General features: G+C 44.0%; 1 protein-coding gene across 3 annotated transcripts; it reads left to right on the top strand.

The window, feature by feature from the left end:
* Positions 1 to 12,192: 12,192 nt before the first annotated feature.
* LOC119363684 (BTB/POZ and MATH domain-containing protein 5-like) lies at positions 12,193 to 16,523 on the top strand. 3 transcript variants are annotated; one of them, XM_037629048.1, is made up of 4 exons: positions 12,193 to 12,770; positions 14,648 to 15,023; positions 15,109 to 15,382; positions 16,113 to 16,250. In XM_037629048.1, the coding sequence occupies exons 1-4, from the start codon at positions 12,325 to 12,327 to the stop codon at positions 16,136 to 16,138; spliced, it is 1,122 nt and encodes a 373-aa protein (XP_037484945.1). In that variant the 5' UTR covers positions 12,193 to 12,324; the 3' UTR covers positions 16,139 to 16,250. The 3 variants fall into 3 exon arrangements, with proteins under 3 accessions (XP_037484945.1, XP_037484944.1, XP_037484942.1); XM_037629047.1 differs by having other exon boundaries at positions 16,080 to 16,250; XM_037629045.1 differs by having other exon boundaries at positions 12,195 to 12,770; positions 16,133 to 16,523.
* Positions 16,524 to 17,792: the final 1,269 nt, after the last annotated feature.

Below are 17,792 nucleotides of genomic sequence, written 5' to 3'. Positions count from 1 at the left end.
ATGGTAAATGCACAAGCATAAACATGGCATGATGCACAAACAAGCATGATGCATGTCCGGATTAATGAGGCATGGCATGGCAAAGTGCAACAAACAATACTACAAGTTAAGTGGAGCTCAATATGCAACGAGTTGCATATTGTCAAAACACCACAAGCAATTATTTAGTTGATCTCGTTTAAGCTACCAAATAATATTAAATTTTGTTAAACATGGCAAGAGTTGAAACATAATTGAACTAACTATTTAGGCAAGTTTAAATGAGGCCGGAACAACAAACAACAATTCCGGAAAATCCCCATATGCAAATTATGAATTTGGTACTGTTCTGCCTTAAACCACATTTTAGAGTTGTTAAACATCCAAAGTAAAATCACCAGGATAATCTATGCATTTTTCCACCCCATTTGCATATAAAGTTTATTTAAATCGGAGCTACGGTTATTTAGTTATGAAATAAATCATTTTAGCATGTCATTATGCAAAACAAATGCAAACAACATTTTAAACATATTTAACATGGATGAAAGTGTCAAATTATTAATCTACACAAAATTCTAAGCATTTTACATATATAAATTATTTTAATCCGATGCACGGTTGTGGAGTTATTAAATGCATGAACATGAGGGTGCAATCTGTAAAAATGCAGTTTACTGGATAAATAGATAAATTCGCTGAACAGGAAAAAAAACATGACATGGGCCGAATCTGGCAGGGCCAATAGTGCACAGTAGAGGAGCTGGAGGGGGGCTGCTCACATTGGGCCTGATGCGGGCTGTGGCCTAAGCGACAACTGCACAGGCCTTTGCGGGCGAAGGGAGCTGCGCCTGCGCGTGGAGCGGACGTGGTCAACGGGGCTGGGTCAAGCGCTCGTTGTCCTCCTGCTCGAAGCAGAGGATGCAGGGGGCGATGGCCACGGCCGGACTCGAGCGACAGCGGCTGCAGGGAAGGCCGACGAGGTGGAGATGGGGCGGATCCAGCCGGCCGGCGCCGGATCCGGGCAACAACGGCGCGGACGGAGCTCGGGGCGGCCATGGCATTTTCCTGCGGACGAGGGAAGAGGGAGTGAGCAATAGCGACTCGAGAGGGAGAAGGAAGAGAGAGACCAGGGAAGCAGAGAGCAAGGAGAGTCGCCTGTAAGGAGGCGGTCGCCGGCGGCGGCACGACGAGGCACCAGTGGCGGGGACGGCCGGACCTTGCGGGTCTGAGCGGCAGGATCGAGCAGCGGTCAATGGAGCAAGCGGCTGCGCTCTGCTCGCTCTTGAGCAACGCAGGGGGAAGAAGTGGCTGCGGGACTCGGCACGGCGATGTGGATCCAGCGGGGAACGGCGATGGACGACGAGCTCGGGGCTGTGGGCGCCATGTCGCCGGAGTTCGTGGTGGTTCCATCCTGGTACAGAGAGAACGGGAGAGAGATGAGATACAGAGAGGAGGAAAACGGGGGGAGGAGAGGGCGCGATGGGGGCTCATCTGCTGGAGGCGCTGCGCCGACGAGCGTCCCGGTGACTGGATGGATTTGAGGGTGGTTGCGAGTGATGGGGATCGAGGAGGGACATGGGGGGAGCGCTAGTTGGTGGATTGGATAGGGAGGATCCCGAGGGAGAGAAGGCAGGTAGGTGGCTGGGAGGATCCCTAGAAATTAGGGGTTTGGTCTCGGTTTAGACTAGTATATATAGCGGGTGGGTTAGGCTAGGGGCTATCTCGACCCTCCGGTTTAGATCGGGCGGATGGAAAAATAGGCTAGGGAAGTCCAAATAAGAAAACGGAGATGTATTATAGACGTTAGGGGATGATCCGGATCCATCGGTAACGACAGACCGGTTCGGGTTCGGGTAAGTTTTTCGGACGCATGGAAGAGGGGGTCGGTGGTTGTAGAGAGGTTAGGTGGTCACGGTCAAGAGGGAAGCGAAAACCCGATTGGTCTGGAACGGTCAGCGCGGGCAAGGCGATCCGAGGGAAGGTGATGAAGGAAAAAGGGAGAAACGACAACGACGAACGAATGCAAGTTTTAAGAATATGATGTCGATGCAATGCGCATGATGCTATGAGATGAGATGCATAACAAGAACAAAATGCAAAACAACAGACAAAACCCAACCACGGAGGAAATAACATATCGCATCTCCGGAAAAGGCAAGAGTTGGAGTTACGAATATGGAAAGTTGTATCCGGGGCGTTACAACACTCCACCACTACGAGAGGATCTCGTCCCGAGATCTAGGCTGGCACCGGAGAGAAACGGAAGAGGAAGAGAAGAGGTAAACTAAGTTGCTTCTTTGACGAATGATTGAAACCACGAACCTTGAGAGGTTGAGCAATATGAAAGAAAGAAAACAACAAAGATGAACATAGTTGAAAACACTCCGTTAGAAAAGAGGAACAAGGGATACGACGAGTACCAAGAGGTTTAGTGATAAGATAGATATTGAAACCACTCCGGTTAAAACTAGATAGAGAAGGAATAAGATTGATATAATTTGGGCAGCACTCCGACTGAAAGGAGAAGGAAAACTTGATAAGATGAAAAGAACTTGAAGAGATGACACAACACTCCGGTTAAATGGACAAGCATGAAAAGAACATGATCTTGAGAAAACGAGATGATGGGTGAAGAGAGCAACATCACAATGCCTCCGGAAGAAAGAATAGAAGATAGATCATTGGAATAACAGAATGGAGAAGAAATGCCAACTTCTACCACAAAAGAACTTGGAAAGCATCCTTGCAAAGAAGAATTTAACGGAGTTGTTGCAAAATCAACAAGGAAAAGCACAAGCTTGTTGTGGGCTTATAGAAAACTTCTCAAAATTGAGGCAAAATTCTGCCACTATGGAAACAAATAATATAATTGATAATACCGACGAGATGAAAAACTTCTTCCACCAAGATGATAGAGAGATAACTTGGATCATGCATAATCACCACAGATAGCAACATTCCCAATGGAAGGCTTTAGGTGAAATATAACCCAAGATACTCCAACAAAGAAATTGATGGGTTGAAAAGATCTCATTCTTGACAATATGTGAATCATGAAACATGAAGGAAATTGTCAAGAGTGACATAACACCACCTCAAAAGTAGGAAGAATTGCACTTCGGATGCAAGATGAAGAATGCTTGAACTCCTCAAAACAAAACATGTGTTGAGCACCATGTTTATTTTAGAGTATAGCTTGGCGGATCATAACTTCGAGATAAATCTTGAAGAACAATTGAAGAATGAATAGAATCCTTGATGAACCACCATGTAGAGCCTCCATAGAGAACTTCGGTAATAAAAGGATGATAGAAAGAAAGAGAAGTTGAAAACACAAGGTGAAGCCTTGCGATGATTTAGATGGAGCTTCACGATGATATCACCGAGAAAACTTGGAACTCCGGAAACGAAAAGATGAAACATCTCGAACCGGGAAATGTGACATGATGAACAACTCCGGAAAGAAGAAACTAGATTACTTGGATGAAACAATAATAAGAATTACGTTATGCGTATCCTTCACCAATTTAAATTGATGAGAAGTAACGGATTTGGCATACTACTTATTCTTCTTAAGGGATTAAGGATAGAGATAGAGCAAACTTGAGAAGTTATTGATGGAACCACCGGTGGGATTTAAACAACGAATGAAATGATACGGTAGCAAAGGAAGAGGAATCTCGAACGAACCACCGTAAGAATTGAAAATTAAAGTAGCAAAGGCACAATTCACCAGAAAAAATGAAGATACTTGAGGGGATTTGATACAAGAGAACGAAGAGATCACGAGCTGATTACAGGTTATTTAAACAATGCACCGGTAAGATTTGGAGAATGATAGCTACACGCTGAGAATGAAGAATTATGACATGATGGCGTTCGGAGGAAAGAAATGGAAACAACTCATGAAATGCTCCGGATGGTAAGAAAAGAATTGTCACAATCAAAACAATTATGAGGATAGCATGAAGCTAGAACCATGAATATTCAAGAGAATGCACCAAGATTTAAGAGAAATCCTTCTTCGGTCTTCAAATGTTGAGAATGATGATGAGAACCACCATGAATTGTTGAGAAACTCCGGGAGAAAATTAGAAAGGTTGAACCAACGATGAAAAGAATTTGAAAGATCTTGAAGAAAGACATTTGACTGATGATAATTCATCCTTACGTCAAACTTCAAAAAGAATTTGGGAATGGCTTCGGGAAAATTAGAAGAGTCGGGTAAGATCCTGGGAAAAGACATGTGGGTTAGGGCCCACTCAGAAGATACACCGTTGAACGATTTAGAAGAGGGATTGCACCGGTAAGATTTAAATGGCTCAAAAGAGATAACAACCTCGAGATATCTTGAACAGATTAGGAATGATAACACGAATCTTCCGAGATATCTTCAGCACACCGGAACAAATGGAAAGCGAGAGGTGAACGATTAAGAGATACACCGGCATGAGAAAAACATTTGAAACGAGGAAAGGATATGATCGATAAGGCTTGAATTGAAACCACCAGAGAAGAAAAAAGAACGAAGGATGATGAACTTGAAGCTCGTGAGCATCTTCAGGAGGGATCACCGGATCAGAACATTGATTGAAAAGAGTGAAGTGACTTCACATTAATAAATGGATACTTGATTAAAAAATGATTCCTTGAAGAAAAGGGTGGGAGGGTGGGAAAAAACAAAGATAACTTGGGATGAACGAAACAAACACCGTTGAGAAAACTTAGAATTGATCTTGCGGATGGGGAGAATGATGGGATCATCTCGAAGAGAAGCGCACCAGTTGGAAAAGAATTAACATGACAACCTCAATGATCAAAAGGATTAGTATTCATATAGCAATATGAGAACACCATTTAGGAAAGGTATGGATTCAACATTTGACCTCGAAGCAACTCGAATACCACAAATAAAACAAAACAAAGGATTTGGCTTGCAGAATAAGCCGGAACAAATACATATGATAGAGATTTACCCAATCCCATATCATGCATCTGCCGGAAAGATATTCTAGGAGCTACTTGAATTCCCACCTATAAAACTCCCGAAACTTTCTGGTTATGCAATCTGGTGTTGGGGATACAGGGGAAATAATATATCTCACCCAAACTAACAATACCTACATCCAGCTGTATCCATCCGTCAACACATAACCAAGAAACCTTCGGAAATCATGTACCTCAACCTTCGAAAAGCATCCGTTATACGAGTTATGGCAATACTCCCGAACTCCCGCCCCAGTACTGGGTGACGTCAAGGTTATCTCACCAACAACTGCATAAAAGAGATTTTCGATGTCGGCAAAACTCAGGTATTCCAGAACTTCAACGATAAAATTGTGACGACAACACCTCGGAGCTCAACTCCCCGGGTCAGTGCCACATAATAGACAGGAGGAACCAAGAACAATGTTCTCGTCACAAAACCATCGGAACGATTCCAAGATACCCGCGTGATCCTAAAAAATTTTTAGTGAAATTTGAGGAGAGGAAAGTCAAAACATCTACGTCAAGAGTCCTCACCAGAGCGACGAAGGGGCTGAGGAGTAAAAAGAATCCTACAATCCGATATATATAATCCTAAGACTCAAAATAGTTTTCTTCTAGACTCAACAACGGCCAACAATCAAGGGGGCTCCTATGGTCGGTCGAGGCTCTGATTACCAACTTGTCACACCCAATATGCGATACTATCCTAAAGAGACTCAAAGGTCCCACCAAGGATAGAACCGCATATTGAAAAGCTTTTGCAAGGTGGATATCATTACATCAACATTACATAATAGATGGGGATACATACAAGAGGCATACAATGCCACACGAATACAACATCACAATACATAAGAGCATCATCCGACTACGGATGAAACACAAACAAAAACTCAAACGACATCCACCCTGCTAGCCTAGGCTGCCGACCTGGAACCTATCCCCTGATCAAAGAAGAAGCAAAAGAAGAAGAACTCCAAAACAAGCAAACATCGCTCTCGCGTCATGATCATCGCATAACCTTTACCTGCAACTGATGTTGTAGTAATCTACGAGCCACGAGGACTCAGCAATCCCATTACCATGGGTATCAAGACTAGCAAAGCTTAAAGGGAAAGGAAGGGGTAAAGTGGTGAGGTTGCAGCAGCGACTAAGCATGATATGGTGGCTAACATACACAAATAAGAGCGAGAAGAGAGCAAATGGAACGGTCGTGAAGCTAGCAATGATCAAGAAGTGATCCTGAACTCCTACTTACGTCAAACATAACCCAAAACCGTGTTCACTTTCCGGACTCCGCCGAAAAGAGACCATCATGGCTACACACGCGGTTGATGCGTTTTACATTAACAAATTCCCATCTGCCTATAACCGCAGGCATGGCTTTCGAAAGATTATACCCTGCAGGGGTGTCCCAACTTAGCCCATGATAAGCTCTCGCGATCAACAAAGGATATACCTTCTCCCAGGAAGACCCGATCAGACTCGGAATCCCGGTTTACAAGACATTTCGATAGTGGTAAAACAAGACCAGGAAAGCCGCCCGATGCGCCGACAAATCCCGATAGGAGCTGCACATATCTCGTTCTCAGGGCAACACCGGATGAGACTAGCTACGAGTAAAACCAACCCTCAAGTTGCCCCGAGGTGGCCCCGCAGGCAGCTCAGTTCGGACCAAAACTTAGACAAGCACTGGCCCGGAGGGGCTAAAATAAAGATGACCCTCGGGCTCCGGAAACCCAAGGGAAAAAGGGCTAGGTGAGGCAAATGGTAAAACCAAGGTTGGGCCTTGCTGGAGGAGTTTTATTCAAAGCGAACTGTCAAGGGGGTCCCATAAATCACCCAACCGCGTAAGGAACGCAAAATCCGGGAACATAACACCGGTATGACGGAAACTAGGGCGGCAAGAGTGGAACAAAACACCAGGCATAAGGCCGAGTCTTCCACCCTTTACCAAGTATATAGATGCATTAATAATATAAGAGATATTGTGATATCCCAACATAATCCTGTCCATCATGGGGCAATCTTCAACTTCACCTGCAACTAACAACGCTATAAGAGGGGCTGAGCAAAGCGGTAACATAGCCAAACAATGGTTTGCTAGGAAGGGTGAAAAGGTTAGAGGCTGACATGGCAATTTGGGAGGCTTGAAGAGCAAATGATAGGTAGCGCAGCATAGCGATAGAACGAAGCAACTAGCATAGCAATGATAGTAATGAGATCTAAGGTGACGGTCATCTTTCCTGAAATCCCGCTTTGAAGAAGAACGAGTCCATGAAGAAGACGAACGGGAGTAGTCGAACGAATCCTCACAATCGCAACATTACCGGAACTAAGAAGCAACACCGGAAATAAACAAACAACATGGTAAATGCACAAGCATAAACATGGCATGATGCACAAACAAGTATGATGCATGTCCGGATTAACGAGGCATGGCATGGCAAAGTGCAACAAACAATACTACAAGTTAAGTGGAGCTCAATATGCAACGAGTTGCATATTGTCAAAACACCACCAGAAATTATTTAGTTGATCTTGTTTAAGCTACCAAACAATATTAAATTTTGTTAAACATGGCAAGAGTTGAAACATAATTGAACTAACTATTTAGGCAAGTTTAAATGAGGCCGGAACAACAAACAACAATTCCGGAAAATCCCCATATGCAAATTATGAATTTGGTACTGTTCTGCCCTAAACCATATTTTAGAGTTGTTAAACATGCAAAGTAAAATCACCAGGATAATCTATGCATTTTTCCACCCCATTTATATATAAAGTTTATTTAAATCGGAGCTACGGTTATTTAGTTATGAAATAAATCATTTTAGCATGTCATTATGCAAAACAAATGCAAACAACATTTTAAACATATTTAACATGGATGGAAGTGTCAAATTATTAATCTACACAAAATTCTAAGCATTTTACATATATAAATTATTTTAATCCGATGCACGGTTGTGGAGTTATTAAATGCATGAACATGAGGGTGCAATCTGTAAAAATGCAGTTTACTGGATAAATAGATAAATTCGCTGAACAGGAAAAAAACATGACATGGGCCGAATCTGGCAGGGACAATAGTGCACAGGAGAGGAGCTGGAGGGGGGCTGCTCACATTGGGCCTGATGTGGGCTGTGGCCTAAGCGACAACTGCAGAGGCCTTTGCGGGCGAAGGGAGCTGGGCCTGCGCGTGGAGTGGACGCGGTCAACGGGGCTGGGTCGAGCGCTCGTTGTCCTCCTGCTCGAAGCAGAGGATGCAGGGGGCGATGGCCACGGCCGGACTCGAGCGGCAGCGGCTGCAGGGAAGGCCGACGAGGTGGAGATGGGGCGGATCCGGCCGGTCGGCGCCGGATCCGGGCAACGACGGCGCGGACGGAGCTCGGGGCGGCCATGGCGTTTTCCTGCGGACGAGGGAAGAGGGAGTGAGCAATAGCGACTCGAGAGGGAGAAGGAAGAAAGAGACCAGGGAAGCGGAGAGCAAGGAGACGGCCTGTAAGGAGGCGGTCGCCGGCGGCGGCACGGCGAGGCACCAGTGGCGGGGATGGCCGGACCTTGTGGGTCTGAGCGGCAGGATCGAGCAGCGGTCAATGGAGTGAGCGGCTGCGCTCTGCTCGCTCTTGAGCAACGCAGGGGAAGAAGCGGCTGCGGGACTCGGCACGACAATGTGGATCCAGCGGGGAACGGCGATGGACGACGAGCTCGGGGCTGCGGGCGCCATGTCGCTGAAGTTCGTGGTGGTTGCATCCTGGTACAGAGAGAACGGGAGAGAGATGAGATACAGAGAGGAGGAAAACGGGGGGGGGAGGACAGGGCGCGACGGGGGCTCATCTGCTGGAGGCGCTGCGCCGACGAGCGTCCCGGTGACCGGATGGATTTGAGGGTGGCTGCGAGTGATGGGGATCGAGGAGGGACATGGGGGGAGCGCTGGTTGGTGGATTGGATCGGGAGGATCCCGAGGGAGAGAAGGCAGGTAGGTGGCTGGGAGGATCCCTAGAAATTAGGGATTTGGTCTCGGTTTAGACTAGTATATATAGCGGGTGGGTTAGGCTAGGGGCTATCTCGACCCTCCGGTTTAGATCGGGCAGATGGAAAAATAGGCTAGGGAAGTCCAAATAAGAAAACAGAGATGTATTATAGACGTTAGGGGAACAGAGGTGTATTATAGACGTTAGGGGATGATCCGGATCCATCGGTAAGGACAGACCGGTTCGGGTTCGGGCAAGTTTTTCGGACGCACAGAAGAGGGGGTCGGTGGTTGTAGAGAGGTTAGGTGGTCACGGTCAAGAGGGAAGCGAAAACCCGATTGGTCTGGAACGGTCAGCGCGGGCAAGGCGATCCGAGGGAAGGTGATGAAGGCAAAAGGGAGAAACGGCAATGACGAACGAATGCAAGTTTTAAGAAAACGATACCGATGCAATGCGCATGATGCTATGAGATGAGATGCATAACAAGAACAAAATGCAAAACAACAGACAAAACCCAACCACGAAGGAAATAACATATCGCATCTCCGGAAAAGGCAAGAGTTGGAGTTATGAATATGGAAAGTTGTATCCGGGGCGTTACAACTTATTACCAAAATCGGTCCCACCGAGTTTGAGTAATCGGTCCCACTGAGTTTGCCTGACCAACTCTCTGGTTAGCTAATTATCAAAATCGGTCTCACCGAGTTTGTGTAATCGGTCTCACCGAGATTACGTTATGCCCTAACCCTAACCATATCGGTCCTACCGAGTTGCATGTCGGTCCCACCGAAAATCCTAATGGTCACTAGATTTGCTAAATCGGTCCGACCAAGTTTGTTGATTCGGTCCCACCGAGTTTGGTAAATTATGTGTAACAGTTAGATTTTGTGTGGAGGCTATATATACCCCTCCACCTCCTCTTCATTCGTGGAGAGAGCCATCAGAACGTGCCTACACTTCCAGCATACATTTTCTGAGAGAGAACTACCTACTCATGTGTTGAGGCCAAGATATTCCATTCCTACCATATAAATCTTGATCTCTAGCCTTCCCCAAGTTGCTTTCCACTCAAATCTTTTTTCCACCAGATCCAAATCCTATGAGAGAGAGTTGAGTGTTGGGGAGACTATCATTTGAGCACAAGAGCAAGGAGTTCATCATCAACGCACCATTTGTTACTTCTTAGAGAGTGGTGTCTCTTAGATTGGCTAGGTGTCACTTGGGAGCCTCCGACAAGTTTGTGGAGTTGAACCATGGAGTTTGTAAGGGCAAGGAGATCGCCTATTTCGTGAAGATCTACCGCTAGTGAGGCAAGTCCTTCATGGGCGACGGCCATGGTGTGATAAACAAGGTTGCTTTTTCGTGAATCCTTCGCGGGTGGAGCCCTCCGTGGACTCGCGCAACCGTTACCCTTCGTGGGTTGAAGTCTCCATCAACGTGGATGTACGATAGCACCACCTATCGGAACCACGACAAAAACATCCATGTCTCCAATTGCGTTTGAATCCTCCAAAACTCTTCCCTTTACATTCTTGCAAGTTGCATGCTTTACTTTCCGCTGCTCATATACTCTTTGCATGCTTGCTTGTTATGTATTGTGAATGTTAAACTTGTGCCTAAACTCCTCTTAAACTTAAAGTAGTTAAAAACTGCAACTTTGATACTTAGTTTCTAATCACCCCCCCTCTAGACACCTCTTCTTAAGGTCCTACAAGTACCAACTCTGCCAGTAAAACAAGATTAAGTGTGAAGGGTTGAAACTCTTTTGCATGTAAATGTTTAACTGAATTATTTAAGATGTTGTAAAATTGTTAGCTTGCAACTATTTAATGTAATTATTTTAGGTGAGCTATCACAGTGACCCCATACCTTGAGTACCACTTAGTACATATGAAAAGATAATGATAATTGACCTTTCATGATCGGATCTCATGGCAATCATGATACTCTATTTTGCAGCTTCAAATTTAAGATATTATATTTGCTTCACCAGCTATATAATTGTACTGATACAACTGAAACACCATAGTTAGATTTACCAAAAAATATATTCTCAACACAGTTTTATTACATTTGAGAATTCTGACTGCAGTGGTATTTTATGACTTGTGAGTGTCAGGTTTGATGCATACAAAAAATGTGGTGTATTTGTTATGTGCCATCCTGCTCAAGAACTTCATCCCCATCATGCATTTCTCCCCTTCCATTTGAATTAGTAAAGTGGTTTCTGAATCTGTTCGAAGTCTGCAAGACCAATATAATCTGGTAATGTTATTGCAATGCCATTGAAATTTTTATGGCGCTCATAAAACTCTTTGACCTTGCACACTAAAATATAAAATCCATTACTTAAGTGGTTTGAAAGATTGGTTCTCTAGCAAGCAGGGAATTTCCCTCACTGTATGGGGCTGAAATTAAATGTATTATTGATGTTTTTGTTACCCGCGCCGTATCCATTCCAAGTATGTACCCTTATTTTCTTTTATTTGAGTTGTCCTTTTCAAAACCACTGCTCCAATGGCTCATACGGTAGTTCTTGTACCCTATTCTTCACATTTTGTCAGGCAGTTGATTTATTTGGTTGGTGCACTGCCATGCTATGTGTCTTGATATTTTTCTGCTTCTAGGAACATTTGTTTTTCGTTTAAGTCGCAAGTGGTCGGATCCATGACATTAGATATCAGGAAACTTAGTGCGCACATATTTTCATAGTGACAGTACTAATACGGGTTTTCTGCTCTATTAACTCTTGAGAAAATTGCTTCATAACAAGAATGAATAAGAAATCTCTTCCCACCAAGGCACATGCATGGTTACTATTCAAACTCATCCGATTGATTGCTTTTGATGTGTGACATACACATAAGATTGATATTTTTCTCTAAAAAAGTGTTTATTTGTTACTCTCTCTTTCATAATATAGAACGTTTTTTGACACTACACTAGAGTCAAAAAACGTCTTACATTATGAAACGAAGGGAGTAATTACGAAAGGAGAATTTTTTTAATACAGTTATTTGTGCGTTGCACGTGCACGCTTACTAGTACTCCCTCCGTCCGGAAATACATCTCATTTTATTCATATTGACGAGGAAATACATCTCATTTTATCCATTTTGACGAAGAGTATTTCCGGACGGAGGGAGTAGTTAGAGGACTAGAGATGTTCAAATGCACGCACGTGCGCTTAAGTGAGCAAGCTCGATAAGACCAAACCGACCGAGCCGGAATGAATTCTTAGATCCACGTCTCACCCGTGGATGGCACGGCCGCCCCACGCGCAGAACCAAACCAGACACGCGTACGGCCAATCGGCCGAAAATTCCCCAATCCAGGCCTGTTAGCCCCAACCCTAACCCTAGCCAATCGCATTCCCATGGACGACGACGCCGGCGACGCCTCGCCGCCGCCGGGACCTGTCCCCCCTGCTGCCACAGGCGCCTCGTCGTCGCGTGACATGGCTGCGTCCCCTACCAGCTCGCGCTCCGTGACGGAGACGGTGAACGGCTCCCACCGCTTCGTGATCCAGGGCTACTCCCTCGCCAAGGGGATGGGCGTCGGGAAGCACATCGCGAGCGAGACCTTCACCGTCGGGGGATACCAGTGGGCTATCTACTTCTACCCAGACGGGAAGAACCCCGAGGACAACTCGGCCTACGTTTCCGTCTTCATCGCGCTCGCTTCCGAGGGCACTGACGTCCGCGCTCTCTTTGAGCTCACACTGCAGGACCAGAGCGGCAAGGGCAAGCACAAGGTCCACTCCCACTTCGATCGCTCGCTCGAGTCTGGCCCCTACACCCTCAAGTACCGAGGCTCTATGTGGTAAGCAGGCGCCTCTGAATAACCCTCCTGCTTTGGTTGAACTTGTTCTGGTATGAACTATGACACTGTCGTTGAATTGGCGTCTGTGGAACTTTAGCTAGGATGGTTGAGCCTGTGATTCGATTGATGCTAGTGCTTGCATTTTTGGGGTAGTTGTCATGCTTATTCAACTTCAGCTGATATCAGGATTATTAGGTGATAGCAAGGCAGCCATTTTTGGTGTTCTAGTACAGCCACGAGGATTATCCGCTACTTGATGTCTATTAGTTCAATCCAATGGCATGCTACTGTTTGAACTATCTGGTTTTGATCTGTTGAGTATGGTATGCATCAGTAGCTTTACAATTTTGATTTTTCATTCCTAATTTCTGGTGTAATATGTTGCTTTGCTGTGGCGATATGCCCATCTGTTGATCACATCGATGACAGTACACATTGTGGAAAACACTATAAAAGGTAGGCTGACTGTAATGCTTCGATTGATGAACTGCCCGTAGGGTAGAGGGGGATGAAGAGGTAGAGTTGGCTGGAAAGAAGAGACTTGAGATGCTTAAGAACTAGTTCATCTTTTTTCCTAATCTGAATGGTAGCACACACATCCTCTTTCATAAAAGGTTTATCCCTTAACATCTATATCTTATAAGAGGTAAATCGAACTTCTTGTGCTAGTGCCATTAGCCCATTACTATAGTTTTGTCACTGCAATGCTGTAGTCTAATAGTAAACTTATGCTTTTACCTTTACATGCTTATTGTAAAGCATAATGTCACTTGATTAGGTTGCTGACTGGATATTCTTGGGTTTACATACGTTGACAGATCTATTGGTTGGTGAATTTGTTGCCATTTATAATATGTTTATTTGGTTGTGTTTAAGACGACATCTTCTGTTACTGGAGTAATTCCTTGGTGGACTGTATTGTGTGAAAGGCAATTTGTTTGGAAGGACCCTTCTTTATACCATGGAACCAAACTGCTTTAATAGTCAATCTTGAGTACTTGTGTCCTTACAACATGTTATGGTATTTATTCACCTATTCTTTTTGTTGAGTTTCACTTCATTTGAATAGTTGTATGTTGAAGTGTGCCCGTACCATCAATTTAGGACATCACAAAGTAACCTTTGGTTTAAATGAAAGAGCTGTTACCCCCAGTTTCATTTCCACGAAATCAGAGATTTCTGTTTGGTAACCAAAATGTTCTGGAAATAAAAACAAAGCAATAGCTCTTGTTCGACAGTGCCTTCAGGCCAATAGCATGATGAGCTCAGATTCTCAAGCCCATTAATACTTCCATTCATATTCTTTTTGATTTGCTGCCAGCTCCTGTAGATATGCATTTCAGGCAAAAAACATAGGAGTTCCAAATGTTGGCCATAGTAAAAATATAAACAATGATTAAAATTATATCACAAACTGTGCTTCTCATGGTGGTATGTCACTGGGGTTGGGAGGCTCAGGTCTTTTTTTTAATCTTCACAACTGCAATAGTTGTAGCTTTTCAGTTATTTTCATTCCCAAGTTCAAACTTATAATTAGGAAAAACTGTTTTTTTTTCTTTTCTTTTAAATCTGCTTGCCAGTGGTATCTGGAAACTTTGGTGTCCTATGTTTTCCTTTTTGTTGATACGAAATATAAATATGAACCTTGGATATGATGTAACTACTAACCCATGCCATTTGTAGGTCTAGGTGTGAATTCGTTAATACAAGTCTTTAATGAGAAATTAGATCTTAACCCACACTTTACTTCCTCATTTGATAATTTGCACTATCTAGGGCAAATCATCAAACCCCTTGTAAAGTGTGCCAAATGATCTAGATCCCCAGTCTTTAACAGCCTTGGGAGTCTGGGTTGTGATATTCATTCTTCATTTCAGGGGTTACAAACGGTTCTTTCGGCGAACTGCCCTTGAGACATCGGACTTTCTTAAAGATGATTGTTTGAGGATAAACTGCACTGTGGGTGTTGTGGTTTCAACTATTGATTACTCCAGACCACACTCCATTCAGGTTCCAGACTCTGATATTGGCTACCACTTCGGTTCTCTTTTGGACAGTAATGAAGGGGTTGATGTTATTCTTAATGTGAGTGGAGAGAGGTTTCATGCCCATAAGTTGGTGTTGGCTGCACGGTCTACTGTATTTAGATCCAAACTTTTTGGCGATGAATCAGAAGGAGACAAGAACGAGGTTAATGAGAGTGAGGATCTGAAAGAGATTGTTATTGATGATCTAGAGCCCAAGGTTTTCAAGGTGTGTCTCTATTTTGTTTGTTATCAATGTTTTCCAGTATAACCTGGGAGCAAGTATACTTACTATATGTGGATACTCCGTCCAGGCCATGCTTCATTTCATCTACAGAGATACCCTCGTTGATGATTATGAGTTGGATGCATCAAGCTCCATGGGCTCTATTTTTGATACTTTGGCGGCAAAGTTGTTGGCCGCAGCAGACAAGTATGACTTAGGAAGGTTAAGATTTCTATGTGAATCTTACTTGTGCAAAGGCATTTCTGTGGCCTCGGTTGCAAATACTCTTGCATTGGCTGATAGTCACCACGCCATGGAGCTTAAAGCCGTTTGCCTAAAATTTGCTGCAGAAAATCTTTCAGGTACTGAAGCTTTTACATCAAATCTAACTTAATTCATCACATTGTACAGTAGCATTCATATTTGAATTCATGTTTAGTCGAAAAACATGCCTGGCATTCAAGTAATAATTTTGTGGATTTGCATAGTGCCATGCTGGTCCGTGCTCACTGATGGGGGTTTTTATTAGGGAGTGGTAAAAGTATGAACAAAAAGAGGGGGGAACGATTACAAGCTATAAACAATTTCAGTGAGAGGTGATATGTGCATGCTTTGAGTTTCTGGTGTTACATTTGTTTGACATGCAAGTAGAAGATAAGTAGCTCGATGTTGTATTGTAGATGATGATTCTCATTGGTATAGTTGTATTGCTTTGCTTTCTGAGGTATAAATATGTTTGTGCTGCTTAGTTGCACTATCAAGTTTCATGATTAGTAGAGTTGCTGTTAAATATGATGCACTGGAATGTACTCCCTCTGATCCATAATAAGCGTCACAGTTTTGCACTAAGTTTGAACTAACCTAGTTCAAAACTGTGACACTTATTTTGGATCGGAGGGAGTAGTTTCTTTAGATGTTAGACTCTGTAGTTTGCTAACCAAGAATAATGCAATTAGATCAACTAGCATAGTCTTTTTCAGCAATTTAGATCTGTTACTAGCTTGGAAATTAATGCTTCATATACCATGTGTTGACAGTTTGGTTGTTTTCTTGGCGCAGTTAATAAGTTTATAAAGCTCCATAACATTCCAGATACCCTTATGTCTCTGCAGCTGTGATCCGGACTGACGGGTTTGATTACCTCAAGGATAATTGCCCATCACTTCAGTCGGAGATACTGAGAACTGTTGCTGGGTGCGAGGAGCCGTGCAGTAGTGGCGGGAAAAGCCAGAGTGTATGGGGACAGCTCTCGGACGGTGGCGACACTAGTGGCCGTAGGGTGAGGCCAAGAATCTGAGGCCACCCCGAACTCTGCCCTGGTTAGGAGGCTCTTGTGTAAACGGGGCAACAATTTGTTCTGTATGTTGTGAAAACAGTTTAACTAGGTGAGACCCATGCCATCTTATTGCGCTCTTTTTTACACTTCAATTCATATTCATATGTTGTTAATAGCTATTTCATTGTTTGATCTTGGAACCTTTGCCTAGTCGCTGTGCTGATTTATAATGATATGGGCGCGGCCTCGGACGCTCTGATGTTTTGCCCCAATCTTTTACGATGCAAAACTCTCCAATGCACCGATAAAATAATACTCTAATTACGCGCAACCTGAAGCAGGGGTGACGACGACAAACGGACAATCCCTCCGGCTTCTCTTCGAAGTAGATGTAACCAGCATGCAACCTGTTGGGAGCCAAGTGCAACTTTCACTGCAGAAAATTCACGCAAAATAAATAACAAGAGGGCTGCTTAATATTCGATACTTGTTTAACCTGTTGAAAATATAACCTTCCCTCGTAATACTCACGTATACTGCATATATAAAGGCAAAATACAAACCGCCATCAAAAAGAGGACGGCGAGGCATGCAGGCCCACCTCACGTACATCTGGAAGATATCTGAAAGACGAACGTGTGTTGGGCTCGTGATTCGTGAATGACAGGTATGGTTTCCTTCTGTGACGTCTTAGACGTGGTGGGGTGTTAGATATGAAGTTCGATGGCGTGTTCGGGGTATTACCCCGGTATGATTCGTTCAACGACAAAGTCTTTACTTTTGGTGAGTCACTTTGGTGAGGAGGTGATTCGTCATTCTTTTTTTCGGGGGCTGCTGTAGTAATGCCGGAGGCAGATGACGAACGTTGATGTCAAGCTCAGAGATGTGCTACTATATTTTTAGTTTTGTCATATCAGACTTTACGTGACTTGTATTTCGATCTTTATAAAATGAATGGGACATATATTATCATAAAAAAAATCAGGCACGCAAGCCCATCTCACGTACATGTACGCGTGAGTATCTCTTATTTCCTTCAAATCCAACTACTTGTTCCAACATGTCATCTCTCTCCTAGTCCTGGCTAGTACTATTTAATTAAAGAAAGCTAATTAATCTCTCTGGTCATGTTGATCACAGACCTTATATTAAAAAAAGGACGCCGATAACGCCCATATGCATGGGCGTTAAGGGATCTGGCCACACGTTTTGTATGGTGTCTAAAAGTACCAGCCCACACGCCTACGTGTGGGTAAAACAACTAGCGTCAACACATATTTTTTTTCTTTCTCTCGCGGTCCCTCTCACACGCCTACGTGTGGGCAAAATGGATAACGCCCACACGACCTCTCTCAGCCATCACGTGACAGTCACCACGCGTCCCCGCAGTTGCCATGGTTCGGACCCTCTTCAATGTCTGTTTAACTGCAGTTACCATGTCGCTGAACTATAGTTGCCATGTCGGACAACTACAGTTGCCATGGTTGCTTAACTAT

Source organism: Triticum dicoccoides, chromosome 2B (genome assembly GCF_002162155.2).
Source record: "Triticum dicoccoides isolate Atlit2015 ecotype Zavitan chromosome 2B, WEW_v2.0, whole genome shotgun sequence".
Lineage (NCBI taxonomy): Eukaryota > Viridiplantae > Streptophyta > Magnoliopsida > Poales > Poaceae > Triticum > Triticum dicoccoides.
The sequence above is the reverse complement of the archived record's forward strand: the minus strand, read 5'-3'. Positions and strand labels throughout refer to the sequence as shown.

What these genes read in the sequence shown, in the direction of transcription:
- LOC119363684 (XM_037629045.1), top strand. Translation starts at nt 12,325, where the DNA reads ATGGACGACGACGCCGGCGACGCCTCGCCGCCGCCGGGACCTGTCCCC. An exon ending in AAGTACCGAGGCTCTATGTG is followed by an intron (nt 12,771 to 14,647) that starts GTAAGCAGGCGC and finishes TCTTCATTTCAG; the next exon opens with GGGTTACAAACGGTTCTTTC. An exon ending in TAGAGCCCAAGGTTTTCAAG is followed by an intron (nt 15,024 to 15,108) that starts GTGTGTCTCTAT and finishes TACTCCGTCCAG; the next exon opens with GCCATGCTTCATTTCATCTA.